A 24,418-nucleotide genomic window follows, 5' to 3' on the forward strand; every position below is an offset into this window, starting at 1 on the left:
AAAAATGTTCTTGCTGGGAAGTTTTTCATGGAAATAGCTGTTGAGAAATCTTCCATGGAGGGCACTGTGAGGGAGGAAGTGTCTGCCACTTTATGCACACTCAAGGTGGCTGCTAGTTTGACTGGGAGAGACACCAGGCACTCTCAGGTTCCAATGCTACTAACTCTTAAGAGTATAGTTTGAAACACTGAAAACTTGTGACTCCCTCAGCGTTGTTTTGTTTTGTTTAGAATTATTCTTATTGAAATGGCGCAAGTCATTTTTTTTTTTTTTTTTTTTTTTAGTGAGCCATGCTGGGTGCTGATTCACTACTTAATAAGAAATTCCCCGAAGTTCATGTAGTCAGAATGGCATAAAGCCAAGGGAAGGACTTCCTTTTATGCTGAGACTTTGGTTATTCTTTATTTTTTAGAATCACGTTCTTTTCCATTCTCAGCCCATAAATAATACCTACTCATCCCCAAATAAGAAAACGAAAAAATTTGGGGAGCTCACACAAAACCATTGTCAAACCCATCTTTTTTACTTTTGAAGCCAAATGCTTTTTCTCAGAGGCTGTTTTTCACTTTAAACGTGCCATAGTAGCATCTGATTTTATGAGCAATCTTAGGATAGTGGTGTCTTTCTTAATGTCACTCAACATGGTCAAAGCCATCTGTGAAGCACAGACAGAGCAGGCTCTTGGTGAATCTGTTTGATGAATACACAATTAACAGGTCCCAGGGAGTGGGATTCCAGGGTCTGGTGAGAGTGTGGAAACCATGCAGAAATGCAGAGTATGGGTGTCAGACAAACAGCTATCTCTAACCTACTACTTATAACTTAGTGATGTTGGCCATGCTGTTTAGCCTCTCTGAGCTTCAGATACCTTGTCTGTAAAATAGGAATGCCTTCTTTTTCAAGGTAGTTGTGAGGAGTAAATGAAATCACAGTATAATTAGTTAAGAATGCAGGTTACAGACTGAATCTAGGGTTCTTCACTTAGCATTGTGTGATTGTGGACAAGTGATTCAGCCTCTTTGTGCCTCAGAATCCCATCTATTATCTATAAAATGGGGATGATGTTGATACCTATCTCATAAGAACTATTGATTAAAAGCAATAGTCTATGAAAGATACTCAGCACAATCCAGGATCCAAAGTTTGTGCTCAGTTCATGTTAGCTGTTACTATAAATTTTGCAATAATTTTAACATGGTTCCCACAGATAATAGAAACAATATATTATCCCCCACCTTCTCCTCAAGCCCCATGAGTTTGTTTGAATGGTGGCCTCGGCTCCCATTCACACCTGTCATCCTAACTTGGACCATAACGCTTGATTCAGAACTTTTGAGTGGTCTTGAAAACTGATTAGTCCTCCAAATAAAAGTATCAAAGATTCCCTGACTTCTAAAGTATATCCTAAAGACAAAACAAAGCACTGTGCCTTTTGTTGTCTACTTTCAAAAAGATTCTTCTGCTTATTCTTAGAATGTGAATTTTTTCCAACTCAGGGCCAATTATAATCCTTTGATTTAAGTTCGTTTTAATGAAAAACCATAAATAGGCATAAAGGAGCTTGAGAAGTAGGAGCTGTGAAAGTAGGGTATTTGAATATTATTCATTTGAGTATTATCGTTATCAGGATGGAAGACAAGCTGGAAGGCAGGACCTTGGGATATTTCGATTAGGGACCCCAGATTTACATTTCACCAGTCACAGAGCACATGTGATATAGATAAATATGTCAAGAATGAGATAAACAGAGGAAGCTTGAGGAGCTTTACATTTAGATCCAAAAGAAAGAAAATGTGAACAATTATATATATCAATAACAAAAATTACTTAAACTGTAGGCGCCTTTAGGAAAAGTCTAACTTTCTTTTCTGTGCACTCGAGATGTACTCTTTAGCTGGAAACCTTGGATGAAATCAGGAGTCTAAGAAATGTCTGAGAAGATTTGATATTTTTAATTAAATTTATTTTCATTCAATTGCCTCTGTGTAATTCTGTGATTTCCAAGTTGCAAGAAGTAGTTTAGTGTACAGATATAAATACTATAGAAATGTACATTTAGAAGAAAGTTGAGAAACTGACTGCATCTGACAACATTGAGAAAAAGATAGTTCTGATTCAAGGGTCTCTCTACACAGTGGGTTTTTATTGGCCTGATGCTCATAGGATGACCTTAGTTTTTGAACTGTGTTTTTTAGAACCATAGAGGAATAAACAGAGACTGGTCTCAAAGAGCAATATTTTCTGGTGTTTGGGTCCTGTGGGAATTCACTAGCCTGCTTATGGCCTTGACTGGCCCTGGTGGAACATCTAGAGAAGAATTCAATTCTGCTGTTCCCAGAAAATTTGTTAACTACTCAGCAACACTGAAGTGTCACAGGCATCTTTGTGTCCCCAAGTCCAATAGTATGTGGACATAAGACCAGTGAGGGTCAGTACTTCTGGGAATATATCATAGGTTCTTAGAAATGACATCTTTTTCTCAGGAACTTAAAAAATGTTATAAAACAAACTTAACAATACTTATTTTAGAAGAGAATGAGCACACACCCCACTGTTTCCCTCTGGAAGCACTTTAAGTATTTTGTTTTTTAGAAAACAATCCCTTATTTCTGATGACCATGACTTCAAATACCCTTCCTGCCAGGCCGGTGGTGACTCATAAAATAGCAACTGATTTCAGGAATTCATCTTTAGAATTTAGGTACTTACAAGTTTTCTAATTTATAACTGGATGAAATTATACATAGCAGGGGGTTTTTATTTGAAAGATTAAGTCTAGATGCAGACACAAACAGCCATGTGCCTTCTGCTCTTAGGCTTTACTATGAAAAAGCTGCATAGAGTCTTCCACATGCCTGTCGATGGCAAAATGGCCTTCAACGTTCTTTAGCCTTATAACTGAAAATAGGAAAATGGCCTCACATATGTCAGCCCATCCCCTTCAGATGAAGATCATTTGTTTTTGACATCTCAGATGTAACTCTTGCTGTCAGGCTGGAATATAGGGTGATAGCTCTCCTGTTTCTTGAAAGAAGTCAGCACTAGCTAGAATAGTTAAATAACCCTTGCTTGTTTCAAAAAAAACTATCTGTAGCTTGGATTTGTTTTCCTGGTTAAAATAAGTTGCTTCTTGTGAAAAGTAAATGAGACAGTTAATGCAAAGTCTGGCACTCATGATCACTAAGCATCATGCTAGATATATTTTCAAGTGCAAAGTTTTACATGTTGTAGAATGACAACCTAAATGTGTCTTATAGAACATATTCCTAAAAATGTATGCTTATACTACCAACACAGAAACACTGTGGTTTTTCCCCTCTTAAAACAGAATGTGTCCATAAATAAAATATTAGAAAGAAAATGATCAATGTTCTAAGGGTAGAGTGGCAATGCTCCGATTCTCAATCTTACCAGTCCTGGGTTCACTCTACCCTCCTCTAGAACTGAGGGGCTATGCCATACTGATCACAGCACAGTTCTTCCTCCTATAGTCTCAAGTGTTGTTACGTAGACCCACTACAGCTCAGCATCCCAGTTAGGAAGAAAGGCTTCACACATGAAGAAGAAACTCGTGCAAAGAGAAACATGTTTAAGGTCCGGCAGACAGTCAGTGATTGTGGTTGCCATTTTAGCATATATTCCAGTGCCTGTGTAAGCCATGCAGTGAATTCCTCAGGATGATGTACACAAGGCACCTGACATAACACAAGGACTCAGTGAAGGACCCTTGCTTTTGAACTGACAATGAAAACTGACATCACGTGTGCCCTACCTAGAAATTAACCTAGAGAGGGTGCAAGGTGCTAAAATCGAAATAAAAACTGCCACCCCACCTCACCATCAGCCAGCCAGCCAGCCAGCCAACCAGTCAAACAACGACTACCACAAATAAACCAAAGGCACTCGGACTGCAAAGGGTACCCAGCAGGAGGGCAGCTAATGTCTTGAGGCCTGACTCTCCCACCTGCCACATTGACCTATCTTCCATAGCTCTGCCTAAAAAGTAGCACATACAGCTCCCTGATGGGGAAGAACAAGGAAAGGAAATCCCTCTGACTCCAGGCATCTTTCTCCCTCTCCCTTCCCTTACCATATCCCTCAAAGTGAGGTAAGACTGTTATGGATATGGTTTTGGACAATTTCCACCCCTCTTCTATAAAGTAGGACCTACTGGTCCAAGATGAGACTTATACCACTAGCTCCCAGTTGAAGTTGTAGATGCTTTGACTACGTGCTTATCATGCCTCTTAGGAAGTTTTGGGGAACCCCAAATAGTCCTAGGATGACTAGAAGACTAAGTCATGTTCGTTGCATCTTTAGTCATCAACTCCAAATAGTGGCTATGCTGCGATTGTCACCTGTCCAACAGGAAGTGAAACACTTCTCATTCCTACATTCCACAAACCACTAGACACCTGGAAATACTTCTGGGTCATTATCATTCGAGGATGCTCAAATTGACTACCTGTGTGTTCCATGTCTTTCCTCTAATCCGTGCTCTTCTTTAAATGCTGTTTTAAGAATGCAAAGCTATAAAATTGATTTTTCTGTACCTCACCTTAAGGAGTCTTTTTTTTTTTGGCTGTTCTACTAGAAAAGAATGCAAAATGCACAGCATTCAACAGATTTCCTCTGCAGGGAACAAGTAATACAAACAACTGTGTTATATAATGAATAGATTGCTTTTTTCCTTTCTCCTGTTTTAGTCTTCATAATTGATTTCCCAAAAAGGTAAATAAGAGACTAAGCAACATCCTGTAGTTGTAACCTCTAGGTAAATTGCCACCAAAAGCAATGGAAGATTTCCCAGAGAAAGCACAGAAGAATCAGTCCCATTGTTCTGTGGCTGACGTAATTCTCCTCCTCTTTGTGTTATGTTTTAGAAATCCCTAAGGTTTGCAGTTTTAGTGTATGGAGAAATGGATATACTCACAAAATGGAAATTGTAGGGGCCATCTGAAAGAAATACCAGATAAATGTATTAGATCAGACTAGCTCATACAAGGGAGAATTTTTTAAATATAGACATTGAACAGATAAAGAAGAAAGTAGTAGTTTAATAGGACAGTGAAAAACATAGCAGATTGACAGTGACAGCAGAAAAAGAACAGGAATACAGATATTTCAGAGGATTTAAATGGTACCATGTACCCTCAAACCAGGCAAGTTTTTCTGAGAGGTCTCTAAATGTATCTCTTTCATAGAGAGGTGATTTTCCTTGGAGATGTCATAAATGCTTTACAGTTCTCTACATTAATTCATGTTGAATATTTTCCATGGTTGGTCAGACTCAGACTTAAAATAGATCTGAGAAAGGTCTTCAGGTTTACTTTCAGCACCATTATTCACTTCATAGCCAGCTGGATGATGACATGGTGTGTGACCAATTCAAATTTACAAGATAACCTTGCCTGAATTATCCTGGTCCATCAAATATGAGTAATAAAGTGAAGGTGCAAGAATAGAGTTGCAGGGAACAGTGGGAGAAGCAGTTTTCAAAAAGCAAAATGAACACAAGAAAACAAATCTCTGAGGTCACTTAGAAATGACGCTAAGGATCATCTGTTCTCACCCTACAGTCTCCATGCACATAGGGTTCCTCGTGCTCCATAATCAGCCCCTGTAGGCAGTAACCCTTCAGGTTCCAATCATGTGGTTTCCCAAGGTAAAACAATAGTCATGTATACCTTTATGTGCACCCAGCATTTTACATGCTGCTCCATACAATATACTCTACCACTTGCCTTGGCTGAAGAAAGCAAACATGCTTTCATGGGCAACTAGGGATGTACTCAGTTCCTTATGTAACTGGGGGGCAGGATGGGAACCAATCTCTAATAATAATCAACCTTCTTGCCCTATCCCAGTCCCTTCTTTTTTGATTCAGGGGCTTATTCTGTCACCTAGGCCAAAGTGCAGTGGCACAATTATGGTTCACTGCAGCTCCACCTCTTGAACTAGGTGATCCTTCCACCTCAGCCTCCTGAGTAGCTGGGACTACAGGTGCATGCCACCATTCCAGCTAAGTTTTTGAATTTTTGGTAGAGACAATGTCTCTCTATGTTGCCCAGGCTTTTCTCAAACTCCTGGGCTCAAGCAATCCTTCCACCTTGGCCTCCCAAAGTGCTGGATTACAGGTGTGAGCCACAGTGCCTGGTCTCATTTCCCTTAAATAAGTCTCCAGACATGAGTTAATGGGTGTAAAAACATCTGGCAAAGAAGCTAAGTGCTCACTAATTATTAAGACCCTCTTACTGCTAAACTATGTTCACTCCAACAATCCCCAGAGTACCTTCTCTGTGATATCAAACAGGTGGCTGAGATTGACAGACTAGAGCTGCTCCCTGTCGTTGATAGACTTCTTATTCCCTTAGCACTAGTGATGGAGATACAGTTCTACATAACAGGGGAAATCTCAGTCAATACGGGCTTTATCTTCCCTACACTCGAATCTTTTCATCGTAGGAACTCAGCTGTTATGTCACATAAGTGCTGTGTCTTAATGTTTGATAACACTGATCACTGTCTTTCTCGTGGCTAAAGCATAAATCCTAAGTATCCTGCTTACTTAACATATTAGCACATGTCTATTTGGGGGTGCTCCTGGATTTTTTAAGTGTGCAAAGATGATAAATACTTCTAAGTCAATCTGAGTTGGATTTTTGACTTATTAAAAATATTATGCTCCTTGGACCCAGATTGGAAGGTGACATATCTGAAATTAAGTAAATTGAGGACTTGCTAGGCATTCTCAGGGACTCAGGAAACACTGCAAACAATTCATTTCAAGCAAAGTGGACACTCAGCTTCAACTACAAGGTTACTCTTCCACAACAGATGGTTTCCACACCTGAATTGTGATACCACTTTTCTTGGCTGAGAACTTTGGCCTTGGTGCCACAAAGTAAGATGATGAGGCCGATTCTTGCTTTGGAGAAGTGGGAACAGCCACAGGCACTGGGGATGCAGTGGCGGGTGAGGTGGCCTCTGCAAAGAAAGATGGCTGAGAGGTATAGGCTGGTACCGAGTACACTGATGAAGCCTGCACGCTTGTAGGTGAGCCAGCATTCACAGGCCGGGGTGGGAGAGCTTGCTTCATGGCCAGGGCTGAATTGACCTTGACTGATGATCTTTGGGGGAGGCCATCCTTTGCATCTGGAGGTTGGAAGGTAAACAGGGATGCGTTGAGCTGATACGGTTGGTGCTTCATGACATCCAAAGCATTGAGGGGTTTCTTGCCCTTTTTCTTGCCTGTTTTGGAGGCCTGTGTGGCTGATGGCTGAGACTTGACAGCCGCCAGTGGGTAGGAGGGGGAGTGGATAGGATTGTAGGCCATAGGAGGAGGTGCTCGGACATTGGAGGAGTACTTCCAACTGGCCGGCAGGGATGGTGTGGGAGACTGAGCTCGAGCCGCGTGGGCCTGCACCGTGTCTGAATCGACCACATACTTCTCCATTCTCGACTGCCTTTTAGCGAAGAGCTGGGCTCCCTTCCCACTCATTCCTGGAAGCTCATTGGATGGTCCCACTGCACCAGCATGAGCAGCGTTGACTGTGGGTGTGGGAGCTGTTGGCTTGGGTGTGTAATTCTGACTGGCTACTGCCGCCTGGGGTCCTTTGAAGGGACCAGCCAGGGTCAGCGCACTCGCGGGCCGGGCAGGAGGGTAGGAAGGCTGGGCTATTTTGATGGAGGAGACAACGGTGCCCTGCGATGGGTTGGCTGTGGGGAAGGCAGGAGGATGCGTTGGAGCCACTCCTGGAGACCAGACTGGGGAAACTGGCGCTACTGGTTGGGAGGATGAGGACTTGACTGCAGGTTTGGGAGCAACAGGAGGTGGGGTCTTTTGTTTAGCAGAGGAACTTTGCATGAAATTACAAGCCTCTGCTCCCAAGCTGAGGTAGTCTTCTTCCGGTCCGGAATCCCCTCCAGCCCCAGTGCCCCGCTTGCCTTCTGAATTTTGAAGGAGTGACAAGAGTTCAGGATTTGGGCTTACTTTGGGCTCTTTGAAAGTAAACATGGGTTTCGCGGTGCTCCGCCTTTTGGCCTCCTGCAGTATTCCTGTTCGCTTTGCCGGCACGGAGATCCTCTCATCCCGGGAAGCTATTCGCTCCGACGAATCATAAAAGGCTGGCTGGGACCATGGGGCGGGCTGGGGCCATGGCGGAGGCTGTGCTGGGCCAGCGATCGGACTCGAGACCCCTCTGGAGAAGGCTTCAGGTGGGGGCGTGACTGCAGAATAGGGTGGAGGGGCCGGAAAGTCGGCGATGGGGCTCGTCATGTTTCGGGGGGGGGAGAAGGGGGCTGCTGGCTGGTTCACAGACCCTGGGAAAGGTTTGGCCGTTCGATTCATAGGGACCATCCTCTGGACATTCGCTGTCTCCGAGACTCCACTGAAGCCATTCTGCTGGGGCACGTGGCTGAGACCATGGCTCACATCCATGTAGCTTTTGCTCACCGAGCTCTGCATTCTCACCGACTCCTCTTCCTTTCTTTGATAAGAGGTCATGGTTCTCAGACCATCTGTCTGGGCAGGGTCCGGTTCTCTGCTTGGCATTCCACCCACCCTATCCTCTTCTTTTTGGGCTATGATCTGATCCATCCTCTCCCTCCTCTTCGCAAACATGAGGGCTCCCTTGCCTGTGGTGTCCGGTAACATCTCCATCTTGTCCCCTCTGTTCAGTTTCCTTTCAATGTCCACCAGTCCAGAATCCCAGTCAAAGTTCACAAGCTGTGCGTTGTCCTCCACGTCAGACAAGAACTCTTCATCCACCTCTGACTCGCTTGCACCAAGAAACGCTACTTCACATGTATCCTCCTTGTCACCTTCCTCCTCCTCTTCTGCCTCTCGCTCGAGCTCGCCAGTACCGTAGCTGACTAGGGTATATTTCCTGGCCCTCCGACGGCGCTTCTTAAACATCAACACCCCCTTGGAGTTGGGGTTGGGGGCATCTGTGAGAAGGAGGGCGATGCTTTTGCATTTAGATTTTGCTTCTTTTACTTGCTTTTCTGACAGGCTTTCGCTCCTTCTGAGCCCTAGGGAAAGCAAAATATATGAGCCCGTGAGTTCAAGCAAGACACCACAGCAACTCGGAAACTGACTCCCCTGGGGGAAAATGAATATGTCGAAAATGCTTACAGTTGGGTACTGAGTTCTGAAGGAATTCAACTCATTTCTCTTTCTTGTTTCTTTTATCATGTATGCTTCTATAATAATATACTATGTATAAAAAACACTATGCAATGCCCTGTTCTGTTTGTTTACATAAAAACATTTTTATAAATGCTGATTAGAATGCATGTTTTATACACTTGTTTCCTTATGGTCCCTTACACTTTAACAATAAAAACTGGCTAGTAAATGCCAGTTAATAGAATAAGATTAGAATTTAAAAGGATATGATTTAAGAACATGCTCTTTTCTGAAAAACAAGGTAATATATACCCAGTACTTCCACATTTTTTTTAAATGTCAGTAAGACTGTTTCCAAGTATATTAAAAGGGGGGGGGAAGGTGTCCCAAGAAAATATTTTAACATTTTCTAAATGTTTTATATCATACATTTAGCTATTTAAATTTTCTTCTTTTTCTTTTTTTACTCTGACAGTTGTCTCCAACTCTTTCCATTCACAGCTACTGAATTAATATAAGTTCAAAATCCATACAAGGTATTGAATTAAAATTAGTTACAATTCAGAATATAAGATCATTATGAATACATGTGAGAAGACTCTAGCCTCAAAGTTGTCTGGACCAATGTGTTTATAAATGAATTTCTACTTTGAAAATATAATATTACTTTAATTGCAACAAGAATAAGTGTGAATCTTGGGGAAGTTTAAAAATTATATGTCTTGTGACCCTTTTAACTGTGTGTAAAAACTGAAACAGAAATTAAGGTACTTAAAACAAGAGTATGACAGTTAAAAATAACAACATTTTATATTTAAAAGCTTTTTATTATTACTACAAAAATAAATTGGTAGAGAATTAGTTTGTAGAAAATTAACTTATAGCATAATGACTTATAGTTAATTACAATCATGCTTTCAATAATAATGAGTATAATTTACTTTTTTTTCTGTATTTACTGCCTAGCCAAGGGAGATCACATTTTAATTCCTCAAAATATTAAATGAATATTTCAGAATGCATTTTTGAATACTTGATGATTGACAGTTAGCTCTTTTGTCACTGGAAAAAAATCAGACTTAATGATTAATTTTTCAAAAATAAAATAGAATCAGAGAAAATAATTTTATAACAAAGTTGCAGACATTAATTGGTGACCAAATTTGTATGGGGAAAATAGTTAAAAGTGTGGTTATTGCTAAATGTATAATGTATTTTTTGACTAGTGTTATACAACTTATAAAATTGACAGTCACAGTTGCACAGTTGTTGCTAACTCTACTGCCAACATGTGAAGTATGTGAATGGTGTCTCAATACCCTTGTTTAATATGCTATAAATGTGAAGATGGCATACAGATGCTTAAAGTATAAGGAATAATTAACAGCACTTGCCAATAAAGCTACAGATGGTTATGCTAAAAATATGCTTTGAAAAGAATAGGTTAGAAGACTTAATATACCACTTTGAATAACCGAGTACACTGCTGTTGGGTGTCATTCACATGTTCAAGTGCCTTTGCCTGTCAGCCTTGATGTCCTCAAATAAAATGCCAAAATTAGTAATAGATATACATGAAAGGACACTATATATATACGTATATATATACACACACACATATACATGGGTATATATATATATATATATATATAAATACACACATACACACACACATACATGAAAGAAAACAAAAATCATAACTCCTAATTGCAATGCTTATTTTCATTTTCCTTTCTGTCATCACTCCCCTGGGTATAACAAAATGCCTTGGATTTAAATATGTTGTGTGTTTGGGACATTTAAATGCCTCTGCATGACCCTGACCACTGACTTCTGTGTCTAGAAGGTAGATGAAATACTTTGCAGTCTAGTGAAGACTTTGAGAACGGAGAGGATCATGTAACTGCTCCGTGTTACACATGGTCTTGTCTGTCAAACTCACTTCTGCAAGCATCATCAAGCTGCACAATGATTTTTTTCAAAATGAGGATCTGCTTTTAATATCAGTGGTAGAGCTTGTATTTTAAAGACCTGTCTCAGCAGCAGACTCAACAGTTTTTGACATTTAAACTCAGAGTCCACATGACTTCAAATACTCTCTTATGCTATTTTAACATAAAATATAATTTTCTGAAATGGAATAAAAAGGTACATTCACAATATTTTCTTTAACTGTTCCTGTGCCTTTAGGGATAAAAAGAAATTCATGAAAAGCATTTAAATCTACTAGGAAGTTCAAACTTATTGCTCCCCATTCAGAAATTGGCATTCTCCACAATTTCACATTTGTCACTCTGTGCATTAATTCAATATTTTTTTAAAGCCAATGAGAAAAAAGAAAAATCTTTAAAACAAACAACAAACAAAACATGCAAGCAAAGTAGCAACAAAATGTCCTGAAGCCCCAAGCCCCTTCTGACAGTGCAGGCACTGACACAGGGCAAGACTTACGTGCGTGCCGCGCTCGGTGCTTGTGAGGTCTGCTGTGATCCCTTTCCGAGCGTGGATCTTCTCCCTGCTCTGTGCCTTCTGATGAGACGGCAAAGGATACCAGAGAAGGAGGTGCTTCTGACTGCCCTCCTTCCACTGGAGAATCCACACACCCCTTTCCTGTCTGCAGCCGGCACCCTTCTGTCTTCTGCCTGTCAGAGCAGTCAAGGATCACTTCCACTCGGGGCAGCCCCACGTCGCTTGCTTCCCTTCCCTGGATCACTCTCAGCTCTCTGCTGCTGGAGATCTGGATGATTTTGCTGGACCTCAGGGAAGGGTCTGCTTGCTCATCAGTCGGGACGGAATTTATGTGGACAATCTCATCATGTTCTAAGTCAGGGTCTGGGTCAGGAGACTTAGCTTTTTCAGCTCCCAGGAGATCCAGTACAGGGCCACTCGTGCCCTTGGGTCTCTCCTGTGAAAGCGACAGTTGCAGCTCAATCACAGAGCCTAGCTGCCCTGATGCTGCCTTCTCTCTTATGATAACTTCTTCTGCTAAGTGGCTTCTTTGGGAGTCAGGCATGTAGGGAGCCCTTTGGTAGTACGGGCCTGTTTCTTCTTCCAGGCCCCCTGTGCAATCAGGACCACTTCTTTGGTCCTCAGCTAGGGAAACTCCACTGTTGACTGGGGCAATGAGGAATTCTCTATACTGGGTCTTTGTGACTGGTCGAATCTGCAGGGTGGTACTTTCCACATACCTCTCATGTGTGAGATGCTCATGGTTTTTATTTTCAGTTTCAGAGATCAAAGTCTCACTTATTCCACTGGATGGTCTGTGCACAGAAAAATAATTCCAGATGCTTAAATCAGAGTTTGTTATACCTGCCAAAGAATTTCCTGACACTTTTATGATGTTTAATACACAATATAACCAACATTTTTCCTCCTGAATGTCAACTGCAACATAGTTGAAAACTGAAACTGGCAACATGTTTCTATAATGTGACAAAGCATTTCAATGTTCTATTGATTAAGTTTTGGAGTAGACATTATAAAATCACATAATCATATTGAACAGATTCAGATCAATCTCAACTTACAGATAAGACGAGTGATCTTTTTAGAAGCTATGCTTTCTTGAAAGGAATGAAATAGAAGCTGGTTTTTTTTAAGCTCCAGAGAGCATGTGTTTTGTAATAAGTGGACCCCAGCCCAGTACTCTTGTGTAAAGAGAAATCCTTTCCATGCTGCAACAAAACATTAAGTCATGAAGTATTTATAATCTGAGATGTCTCCCTTTCTTCTATTTGCACCAGTTTCTTGGAGCATTTTTCTTTTAGGGTATCTGAAGTCAAAATGTTCCTTTATCTCTCAGCTAAGGAGCCCAGAGCAGTACACCACAGTTCTTTGATTTTTGCCTTACCCATTCTCAGTTGTTTTTGCACATCTGGGCTTGTGAGAGGAAGTAATGCCAGTTTAGGAGTCAAACAACTTTTTCTAAAACTCTAATTCAAACTCTAAATACTTTTAAGAAGAGAAGCATCATTTACAAAACAGTTGTAGGAAATGTCTTCATTTCTTACATTTGTAAATTTTTTTAAAGAAGCATTAGTAACTATTTCTGCCCTGTTTCCCTCCCTTAAAATGTACCCCAACTGATGCTGAAAGCAACAATTGAAGGGAGTGAGCCCCTACTTCTATTCTACTCAAAGGAATTTACCTTAGAATGTATGTGGTAGTGGAATTTCAGACCAATGTTCAAAGTATTCTTAATTTTGCCTTTGACTGAATTTGGCAAAACAAAACAAAAACAAACTGATAAACAAAATGTAGCTTTCTCTATGCAAACATTCTGAAAAGCTTCCTGGTAATAATGTATTTGAAAAACATTATACTATAGTGGTTTAAAAGCATGGTGATGGCAAGTTAGATCATTCTTATATGAAAAATAATAAATATACTCTGTTCAATGGAATTTGAGGGCACCAAAAGGTCAGAGAATTTTAATCTAGAAAGGCCTTGGGATGGAAGTAGATTAAATCACTTGAACTATGTTAGCAACCAACTAGAAACTGAGAAGAGTAGTTTCCATTTGTTCCAGCCTCATAGACTAGAATACAGACAAATGGACCAGGTAATTGGTAGCTGAAGTAAAATGCATAGACATGAATAAAAACCATAAAAACCTGAGAGGGAGAGAGAAAAGCTTTATACCTTAAAATACTCATGTCCCTTCAGTCTACACAGATACTCACTTCCACAATTTATGTATCATAATGATATGATCATTTATTTTTGTCTTATCATTTTAATAAAATTTAAGATAACAGAGACTTAATGTTAAAGAAGTTATTTTTTAAAAGTCTTACCCAGCCATCTCTGAGCAATAGTTCAGGAAAAGTAAAACACTGACCCTCTAATGATAGATGACAATGATGCGAATGAAAAAAGTAATGAATTTCAGGAAACAATGTTCAGGTCTCCAGAGTAGCAGTGTGGTGGTGGTGGTGGTGAAGATGATAATTGCTTTTGAGTTGATTTTAATTTGGGATTCCATTTGAAACCCAACAATTAATGATTTATTATGTTAACGATCACAATGTAAAAAGAACATAATAATAACTGTGATTCCAGTTAGTAAAAGCTTTCAGTTTCAGAGTCTACTTCTGAAAGTAAAAATGTACCTAAGATTCGGCTTTAAACTACCAAGGGTTTTCCCACCGAGAGCCATCATCATCAAAACAAGAAAGAGCAAGAATATCCCAGATCACAAATGTGTTCTGAAGAAACTGTTCTCATTAAATCAGGAAAGACACTCAAAAGGGAATACATAAGAAAAGATTTTTCCCTCATTTTAGGTATGACTAAACATTTACAAAGATGGAAGTCTTCAAATACTTTGGAGATTTATGCATGATCATAGCAAACACTGTGCCTAGACCCAGCAACATTCCTGGTAGGTCCCTTTTAAAAGCAAGTGGCGCTGGGCTCGGTGGCTCAGCCTGTAATCCTGTGCCTTTGGGAGGCTGAGGTGAGTGTATTGCCTGAGCCCGCGGGTTCGAGACCCGCCTGGGCAGCGAGACCTCATCTCTACAATAAATCAAAAAATCAGCCGGGCGTGGTAGCACATGCCTGTAATTCTGGCTACTCGGAAGGCTGAGGTGGAAGGATCGCTGGAGCCCAGCAGGTCGAGGCTGCAGTGGCCGGGAGTGGCCACTGCACTCCAGTCTGGGCGACAGAGGGAGACTCCAACTCAATAAATTAATTAATTAATTAATTAATTAAATAAATAAAATAAATAAAAGCAAGTGGCAACTTTATGAATAAGCAGGATTCTGAGGCATTAAACAATGGGTTTGGTGAGCAAATATTTAGATAGGAGAGTATAAGAATAATGCTAGATTTTCTTTATTGTCCCAAGATTTTGGCCATAGTGAGTTCATTTTTATATTGAAACAAAATCATGCTGAATGATCATGAGAGGGGCAATGCTGTAGGTAGTGTTTCTGCAGAGTTGAGGCAAAGTCTGGAAGGCTTTGAGATCTGTTCTGAGGTGTTCTCTGGCATTTTCCTATTAGATCATTCTTATACAGAATGATTATTGCTATATCAATCATTCTTATAGAGACTGTTCTTCCTATTAGATCATTCTTATATAGGCTCTTCTCCAGGAAGTCAGAGCTTTTTGTACTAGATTCATTATAGTGCAATGGTAAGGGCTTTAGGTGCAAAATCAGCGTGAATGATGCCGTGATGTGCACACTGTAAAGATACCAATGCTTTCGTTTTTTTGTTATTGTTTTTGTTGTTTTCTTTTGTTTTCATGTTTAAAGTTTTCTTCTGTTTTTTTTAATTTTTTTTGTTGTTGTTGTTGGAGTCTCACTCTGTCACCCAGACTGGAGTGCAGTGGCCGCTCCCATCCACTGCAGCCTCAACCTGCTGGGCTCCAGTGATCCTTCCACCTCAGCCTTCTGAGTAGGGGAATTATAGACGCGCACTACCACGCTCGGCTAATTTTTTTATTTTATTGTAGAGATGAGGTCTCGCCTGCCCAGGCAGGTCTCGAACCCACGGGCTCAGGCAATCCACTCACCTCAGCCTCCCAAAGGCGCAGGATTACAGGCTGAGCCACCGAGCCTGGCTTCTTCTGTATTTTTAAATAAGTAGGTGGCGATGGTGATATTTGGAAAAAATGAACTCACAAATAACTTGCATTGCTAGTACGAAAACCTTATTCTAATCATTGTTTTTGTTCATTCCCAAATATTAGTTTTATCGTAGATGCTGGCAAGCAGAAATCTGGCTGCTTTTAAGGGTTTTTGTTGTTCTTTTCCTTCTACTAAGCACCTTTTCTTTTTTTCTTTTCTTCTTTTTTTTTTGAATTGGAGTCTCACTCTGTTGCCCAGACTGGAGCCTGGGCAACTTGGTGAGACTCTAACTCAAAAAAAAAAAAAAAGAAAGAAAGAAAAAAGAAAAATTATACAGTTCAATGCTTAAACATTTTTAGTTCATCTGTGAATTATAATTGACAGGTCCTGATCTACCACAAAATCTTGACCTATCAAAAAAATTAAATTATGCTCAAGGGATTGAGTTTTCTAAGGTAGATTCTTTAAAAAGTGCTTGAAACAAAGATTTTCAGTTTAATTTTCAATTAACCAGAAAGTTCAGTTGAATAGAATTGCCCATTTTTCAACCACTGTGGTATTTCTGTTTAATTTTACTGACCTTCTATAAAACATCCCCAGTTTCCCCATAAGTTACATATGTAGAATGAGCTATCATCATTACCATCTAGCTTCAAGAGAAAACACATATTCCAACATATCTGTTGTACCTTTTGATGAGCATTTGGAGAGAGTCTGTTATGCTTTCCATGAGCTTGATGACTTCAGGGTAGGTGAGGTCTGCACAAGAGTTGCCATTGATAGAAACCACTTCATCTCCCTCACAGAGGCCAGACCCAGAAGCTTTGCTCTGGTTTCGAATCTGAGTAGAGTAAAAAAGGAGGCATCGTTAGAATCATATAACGTGTAAAAATCATTCCACTGTCACTGAGAAACAGGTAAATAGATGTCCACACTGTAAAACCAGTGCTGATTGTTAATTCACCTGCTAATTTAAAAAGCCATCTTCAACACATCTCACCATTTCCTAAACACACACGCGCACACACACACACACACACACACACACACACACACACAAAATGTATTATGTATCATAATGTCAGCATTTAATTCATGACATTATAAGTCAACGAGGGAAAAAAAAGCAAATTGATGTAAAGGAACTAGAAAAAGAGAAATAAAAAATATAGAAGAATATGGAAAGATATTAGATGTTTATACTGATTATACATTGAAAATAATTATTCCACACTGTAAAGTTTCACCCCAATGAGAAAATGACTTCTCCCATTAAAATAAATTTGTAAAGCCTCTCACTGCCAAGGTGAGTGGGCCATCGTGACTGTAAACCGGAGTTGCAGGACAAGGCAATGATCTGAGAAGGAAGTGCTACAGCTAGATGGACTGATAAAAGCCATCCTTGTTGAGTGGGAATCCAGGAACTGGGATATTAGGGAGCATGTCAAACAGACACCTTTGATTCAAATCAACTATTCAACACACAGTACTAAGCAAACTTTAGCAAGCAAGCAAGAAAAAAGAGGTTATTTTACAAAAAGCAAAAACCCACTGCACGGACTGCATCATATCCTAGCACAGAATGCTGTGGAACAACAACTGAATAAAAAGCTTCATGAGAACTTTAGACCCTGGAAGAAGAGAAAGTTGGAGGAATATCATGGCAAAGGGTTCCCGCCAGCTCCTTAGCAAGGAATTAACAAAGAACTGGTATCCTGTGTAATCAGGATTATGATCAAATGTCTGCCTTTCCAGACCCATTCTTCACCCTCCCCTGAGTGGGGTGGGGGAGGTTGGGGGAAGGAGACCACATTGGCTGGGTTCCCTTGTTCTCAGGTTCCTGGTTGTATTAGGTCAACAGGAAGCACCGGCAGCAGACCAAAGAGGAAGGGCAGCGAGGTCAGGTCTGTGCTCTCCTTGCAGGACCTGCTGGCCATGGTTTGGCAGTGGCTCTGTTCTTCCATCTAAAGAGTCAGAGCTCCAGTCAGTCCCCACTTCCACCATTGCCTTACCACTTGTTAGGTTCCAACAACACACACTACCCCCTTGTACTTTCTGGCCTAAGGGTGATAATAACTTCCTGCTCTTAATCTCAGGGTTTCTAGGTGCTTCCTTATTATCTGTTGGTTCCCTTAAATCCACCCTTAGTTTTGCATTACATTATCTTGAATTACTTCTTTGAGCATGCCACCTATTTCCTGCTGGAACCCTAAGTGATACGAATGTGCTCAGATTTCATTTTATAATATGAGCTGGGCAGTTCTCAACGGACCATGTATCATGACCACACAATCTCAAATTTAAGAACACTTTAAGATACAATTCTAGATGTTTGCTACAAAAGCTGATTCCTCTCTATTAAAATAAGGATTCTGAGTCCAGAAAGGTTGAAACCAGGTAGGCAGCACTTCTTGAAGATGTTTTCATAACTCATTTCCAATTGGACATGAAACATATTTTCATTTATCTCTAATAGCTGCTCAGTAATTCCTGCTAAGTTCTTAAATGATAATATATTAACTGATGTAAGTTTAAGGTTTATCTCTCCAGGGGCATTTACATTTTAATTAACTAATTAATTAATTAATTATAGAGTTGTGATCTTGCTCTGTTACCCAGGATGGAGTACAGTGGCATGATCATGGTTCACTGCAGCCTCCAACTCCTGGGCTTAAGCGATCCTCCCACCTCAGCCTCCCAAGTAGCAAGGACTATAGGCGAGTATCCCCAAGTCTGCCTTTAAAAAAAAAAAAAGATAGGGTCTCAATATGTTGCCTAGGCTGGTCTTGAACTCCTAGTCTCACGCCATCCTCCTACCTCGGCTTCCCAAAGCACTAGGATTATAGGTGTGAGCCACTGCACCCCGTTACAATTATATATATATATTTTTGAGTTGGAGTCTCACTCTGTCGCCCAGACTGGAGTGCAGTGGCTGCTCCCGGCCACTGCAGCCTCGACCTGCTGGGCTCCGGCGATCCTTCCACCTCAGCCTTCCAAGTAGCTGGAACTACAGGCACGTGCGCTACCACACCCAGCTAATTTTTTAATTTAATGTAGAGATGAGGTCTCGCCAAGTTGCCCAGGCGGGTCTCAAACCCACGGGTTAAGGCAATCCACTCACCTCAGCCTCCCAAGGCGTGGGATTACAGGCTGAGCCACCGAGCCCGGCTACAATTACATTTTAAATGTTACACTATTGAAGGCAAAATAATATCTTTAAGAGCCAAACCAATGACACTACTAAAATTTGAAGTAATTCAGTTAGGTTTGTTCTGGAAGGGCCCACTCTTTTATTGGCATCAATCATAACCTACAGAAAGCCTTTCATTTTTTCTGACAAATCAGTCTCATTACTTTTAGGGGAAAGAACATACTAATTCATTGTAAAATAGTAAATTAACTCAATATTCCAAGGCTATAAGAAATCATCAGAAGCAATGAGAAAGATAATTTTCACCTGATTTTGAAAATATCTATTTAAGTGTCAAATGTATTTGTTTTCTTTTGTCTTGTATGAAATATTTAAAATAAAGGATCACAAGAGAGTTGCTAATAAGTCAAAAATAAAATGATATCCAACATTGAATGTTCATGTTAGGGTTAGGGTTATTCACATTTCATTCAATGAAATTTATTTATAAAATAAGATTAAGTGGATAATATAGCATTTTTTAAAAAGTTGGAGTCTTACTCTGTCACCCAGGCTGGAAGGGCATTGGCACAGCTCATAGCCACTGCAGCCTCGACCTGCTGGGCTCAGGTGATCCTTCCACCTCAGCCTTCCAAGTGGCTGGAACCACAGACGTGTGCCACCATGTCCAGCTAATTTTTGGATTTATTGTAGAGATGCAGTTTCTCCAAGTTGCCCAGGCTGGTCTTGAATCCCTGGGCTCAGGCAATCCTTTCACCTCTGCCTCACCTCTGCTAGGATTACAGGCATAAACCATCACACCCAGGTATAAATCATATTTTTGAGGCATAAAATGATTCATCAATGAAGTCCGATGTACAAAAATCCAAACCGAAAAATTCATCCTTTGAAGATCAAAAGAGGCTATACATTGATAAAACCGATGTGTCATTATACCCTGTAAACCCCAAGGCCCAATCTTAGGTGCAGGTTCCCTTTATCAGCAATAAATTGTCTGAGTTTTAAACTGAGTTTGTAGGGCAAGATTTTCAAAATTCTTTGAAAATAAATAAATCCCCAACTTAACATAGCTGTCTATCATCCAAGCATGTGTTGCTTGAAGGGAAAGTGCACTTCATCATCAAGCTTGTCAACTGGAGCTTTTAGTGGTATCCATACAAGCCAGCACATCATGGGAGAGTCGTTAGTATTCCTTCAGAGCACACATCCTGAGGTCAACCTTCACAATCATCTGCTGTGATTGTATTTCGCTGACCTTTCACATTTGTCTGATCAGTAGGAAATATTTTTCCCTCCAGAATTTTGTTAAATATGATGATACTTTCCTTGTCAAAAAAGTTTTTCTGATGGACTAATCTTTCTTCGTTTTTCATAGAACCATGAAACCAAATAAAGATGGTATGGCAGGGACTCTTATGTACAAACATATTCTTTGCAGTGGCCAACTTTACCAACGTGGCTCTATTCACAGTAGTATCAAGAAGGAAAAACATGTTATTAGCCTTACCTTATGTTGTGTATAATTATACACTTGTTATAATTTGTATAACTGTGCATTATGTGAGTGAATAAAAATTCTAGCTTTTGAAAGTGTTTTTCATTGTGAAAATGAGTTACATTGTTAATAATAAGAACAAGTTTGAACACAAAAATCATTAGCATTTGAGGATGTTGATTCTCTCTTAGTGAATTTATCAGCCAGTCTCCTTAGGCCATTAGTCTTAAATTCACAAAATACTCATAATAGTGGGAAAGAACATCAACTCCGAAGGAAAACGACCTGGGTTTCAATTGTGGGTCTCCAATGCTTTCTAGCTGTCTGAGCTTAAATGAGTTATGCTACCACCCTGAGCTTTAGTTTTCCAAAGTGTAAAATGAGCTGATAAATTTTGTCTGTATAGATGCTTGATGAAGTTTTGAAATAATGTGTGTAAAGTTCCATGGGGTATATACTGTTCAAAGAGGTGCTCAAGAGGAAGGGATAAGTGCATACAAGTGTATTGACTTCCTACACACACACACACACACACACACACACACACACACACACACACACACACATTTACAAAGGAAACATGCCAAATGAAAAGAAAAGCTATAAAAAGGTTGGTATATAGACTACAGGATGTTTGAAAACATTGCATTGATTTTCCATTTTTATCCAGATATTTGACACTATCTTCTCATATTATAAGATTTTGTCTCACTTTTCCCTAGTAAGCATTCATTTCACAAATAAAAGGTGGAAGAAGACAAGCTTGTTTGTTATGTTTTCCAGCATGAATAATAACTCAAATAATTAAATATTAGTGACTTTTTTTGTTTGTCTTGTTTAGTCAGAGTCCCACTCTGTCGCCCCAGGCTGGTATGCGGTGGCATGCTAACGGCTACTGCAACCTCGACCTGATGGGTTTGGGTGATCCTACCACCTCGGGCTCCTGAGTAGCCGGGACTATAGACGGGTAACCCCATGCCTGGCTAATTTTTTTTTAATTTATTTTAGAGACATTATTTATTTTAGGTCTCACTAAGTTGCCCGTTAGTCTCAAACCCCCGGGCTCAGGCAATCCTCTTGTTTCCCAAAGTGTTGGGGTTACAGGTGTGAGCCACTGTGTCTGGCTGGTCTAATCACTTATTTTTATTGAGCATTTACTATGTCTTTTATCCCAAAATGTCTATGAGAAACATAAATGTGCTTCCACTCATGGGCAGATAGACTGCTGTTATCTTTATTTTATATATAGGAAAACACAAAATCAGAAATGTTAGGTACTTTTGTCTAAAATTGCACAGTTAGAGACAGAATTTGAACTCGGAGAATCTGACTCCAGAGCTTGTGTTTTTAACCACTACACAAATTGCCTCCCTAGTCAACAGTTTAAATTCTTTACCATAAATCCTAGAGTAAGGAGAGAAAAAAACTGTACAACAGTTGGCTGAGTGGTGAGTGGAATTATGGAGAAATGAAAGGGACTGGGCAGAGGTGATTAAAGTTTGCCTGGTTAGTTCCTAAACCGGTGGCTGGGACAGACAGGTCTTGTTTTGTTTCATTTCCCTTCTTTTTCTTCCTCTTTTATTATTTTAGAGTTATGTTTATAAAATATTCTTTAAAAACTGGAAAACAATCAATATTATGACTCGTTTTATGAATTCAAAATTGGGTATAACTATTTTTTAAACTATGATTTGACACAACATACCTATTTGAGTACATGATGTCACTCCTTTCCTTTGAGAACATTCCTTTAGAGATCTCATTCCACACCTAATACATTACACCCCGGGTGAGTTCCTACTCATAATATGCTGCATTCCCTTTCAGTGGCTCTTGGTTTAATCAGAGCACATAACTAAGAGATATTGGTAATGTAAAAATTTACCAAGGACACTACTATGTTTCATTGCTTCCCACTTTTTGATCCATGCTAGGAAAGAATTGTTTTTACTGCAACCAAATAAAAATGGAAAGTTAAGATTTCTCTGGCTGGTCCTCAGTGAGTTATCTCAGTTAATTGTTCAGTCAGTTATAGATCAAACTCCGTGTTCTCCTCTTTCTCCCTTCTCTCTCCTGCACTTTGACTAGTCTTAAAAAAGACTTCTCTGGAAAACTGAACATCATTTGCATTCTATAGAATAAATCTGAGAAGATTTTCAGCTATGCTAATTTAGTTTTATTAGTACATAATTTCTTTCAAAATGAAAAAAAAGAAAACTCCTTTTCTTTTTCTGTTACTTTCTCTTCATTTCCGAGTGTTCCAGGACTGACAAAGGGTATCATCTGTGAGTGCTCACAGGTCTTGTATTTAAACCATTTTATGCTGTGTATACGGCACATCAATTATGTCATCTTGCTGTCAACAGGGATAGATTTTATTTAAAGAGCTGCATTTTTATGCATAGCTCATTGACAAGTTCTCTTGGAAAATGTCAGAGTAAGTGGTAGAAACAAGACAATCTCTTCTTCAAGTTCCATTACTATAATCTATTCAAATATATGAAAAAGAGAACATTAGTATAAACCTAACCTATCACATGTGGGACTATTCTCAATCCATGTGATGGATTGTAACTAAAGAGAGGATGAGAGCGATTATCTCAGGCAATGATTAAAGTTGCAGAGATTTTTCTGATGGAAACTGAAGGTAGTTTATGATTTAGTTGCTCTTTCTGAAGCTCCAGCCCTTCCTCAATAGCCCTTCCACTTTAGGCATTTGGCAAAATTTCCTCATCTCTGTGAGATAAGACAATTATGCTTATTTTTTATTTTTATTTATTTATTATTTATTTGTTTTTTGAGTTGAAGTCTCACTCTGTTGCCCAAGCTGGGGTGCAGTGGCACACTTATGGCCACCCCAGCGTTGAGTCAATCCTTCTACCTAAGCCTTTCAAGTAGCCGGAACTACAGGTACGTACTACGATGCCCAGCTAATTTTTTGATTTATCACAGAAACAAGGTCTCGTCAAGCTGCTGGGGCTGTTCTTGAACCTGCAGGCCCAGGCAATCTGGTCACCTCAGCCTCCCAAAGTGCTGGAATTACAAGCTGAGCCACCAAGCCTGGTCAATTTTTAAAATTTTGAACATAAATTTTAAATAGAGATGAGTTCTCACTATGTTGCCTAGACTGGTCACAAACTCCTGGGCTCAACCAATCCTTTCACCTCAGCCTCCCAAAGTAGGTGTGAGCCCCTGCGCCCAGCCTATTATGCTTATTAAAACATCCCCTCACCTCTGCTGGCTCTTAAACTTGAGCCTTAGGTAGGTCTATACCCTTCAACTAATACCAGAGGAATGGTTAGAATGGTCATTGGGAGGCTAGCAACAGTAATAATGATGATGGAGAAGGTTTTAGAAATATGAAAATAATTCCACTTTGAAAGGGCTTGGTGTCCAGATGCTGAGCTCCAGCCTCAGCCCTGGATGGGGCAGTTTCTAGTACCAAAGCTGAGCTCACAAGATGGTGGAAATTCATGTTTATATTGGTATCATTATTTCTGGAAATCAACAGCAACTAGTGATATAACATGTTCAGTATGTGAAGACAAAATAAAACAATAAGGATAGGAATACAATGGAATAATAAAAACCAACCTAAGTAAAATTTGTATTTTTGGAAGCAAAAAGCATCCTAAATAGCACAGAAATTCAAAAGGGCAAAAAGACTTGATAAAGCATCTTTAATTTGGAGTAAATAAATAAGAATTATAACTCCAGCCTATGCAACATAGTAAGAACCCCCATCTCTTACAAAAAAATTAAAGAATTGGCCAGGAGTGGTAGTACACACCTGTAGTCCCAGATACTAGGGAGGCTGATGTGAGATGATCACTTGAGCCCAGGATTTCAAGGTTGCAGTGAGCAATGATTGTGTCACTGCATCCCAGCCTGGGTGACAGAGCAAGACCTCATCCCTCCCACCCCAGAAAGAAAGAAAATTCGCCAATAATGGAGTAAATCAACTGTCAATAGGAAAGACTGCAGCAAATAATGGAGTAAATCAACTGTCAATAGGAAAGACTGTAGCAAAAACGTTAGTTGAATCACTCAACTTCTGTCCCAAG

The 24,418-nt window shown here is 39.9% G+C and overlaps 1 protein-coding gene across 2 annotated transcripts in view; it reads right to left on the reverse strand.

Annotated features, from left to right (window-relative positions):
• The window catches only part of SYNPO2 (synaptopodin 2), a 182,150-nt gene that overhangs the window by 17,958 nt on the left and 139,774 nt on the right, over positions 1-24,418 (reverse strand). Inside the window, exons 2-4 of one of the 2 annotated variants that reach the window (XM_008067356.2) lie at positions 16,398-16,549; positions 11,582-12,393; positions 6,851-9,033 (exon numbers count right to left, since the gene is read on the reverse strand). In XM_008067356.2, the coding sequence (XP_008065547.1) occupies positions 6,851-9,033; positions 11,582-12,393; positions 16,398-16,549 (3,147 nt within the window). The remainder of the gene's footprint in view (positions 1-6,850; positions 9,034-11,581; positions 12,394-16,397; positions 16,550-24,418) is intronic. The other variant, XM_021717249.1, reaches the window with a different exon arrangement.

The sequence above is a fragment of the Carlito syrichta genome, unplaced genomic scaffold, assembly GCF_000164805.1.
Source record: "Carlito syrichta isolate Samal-C Ts95f unplaced genomic scaffold, Tarsius_syrichta-2.0.1 Scaffold309486, whole genome shotgun sequence".
Classification (NCBI taxonomy): Eukaryota; Metazoa; Chordata; class Mammalia; order Primates; family Tarsiidae; genus Carlito; species Carlito syrichta.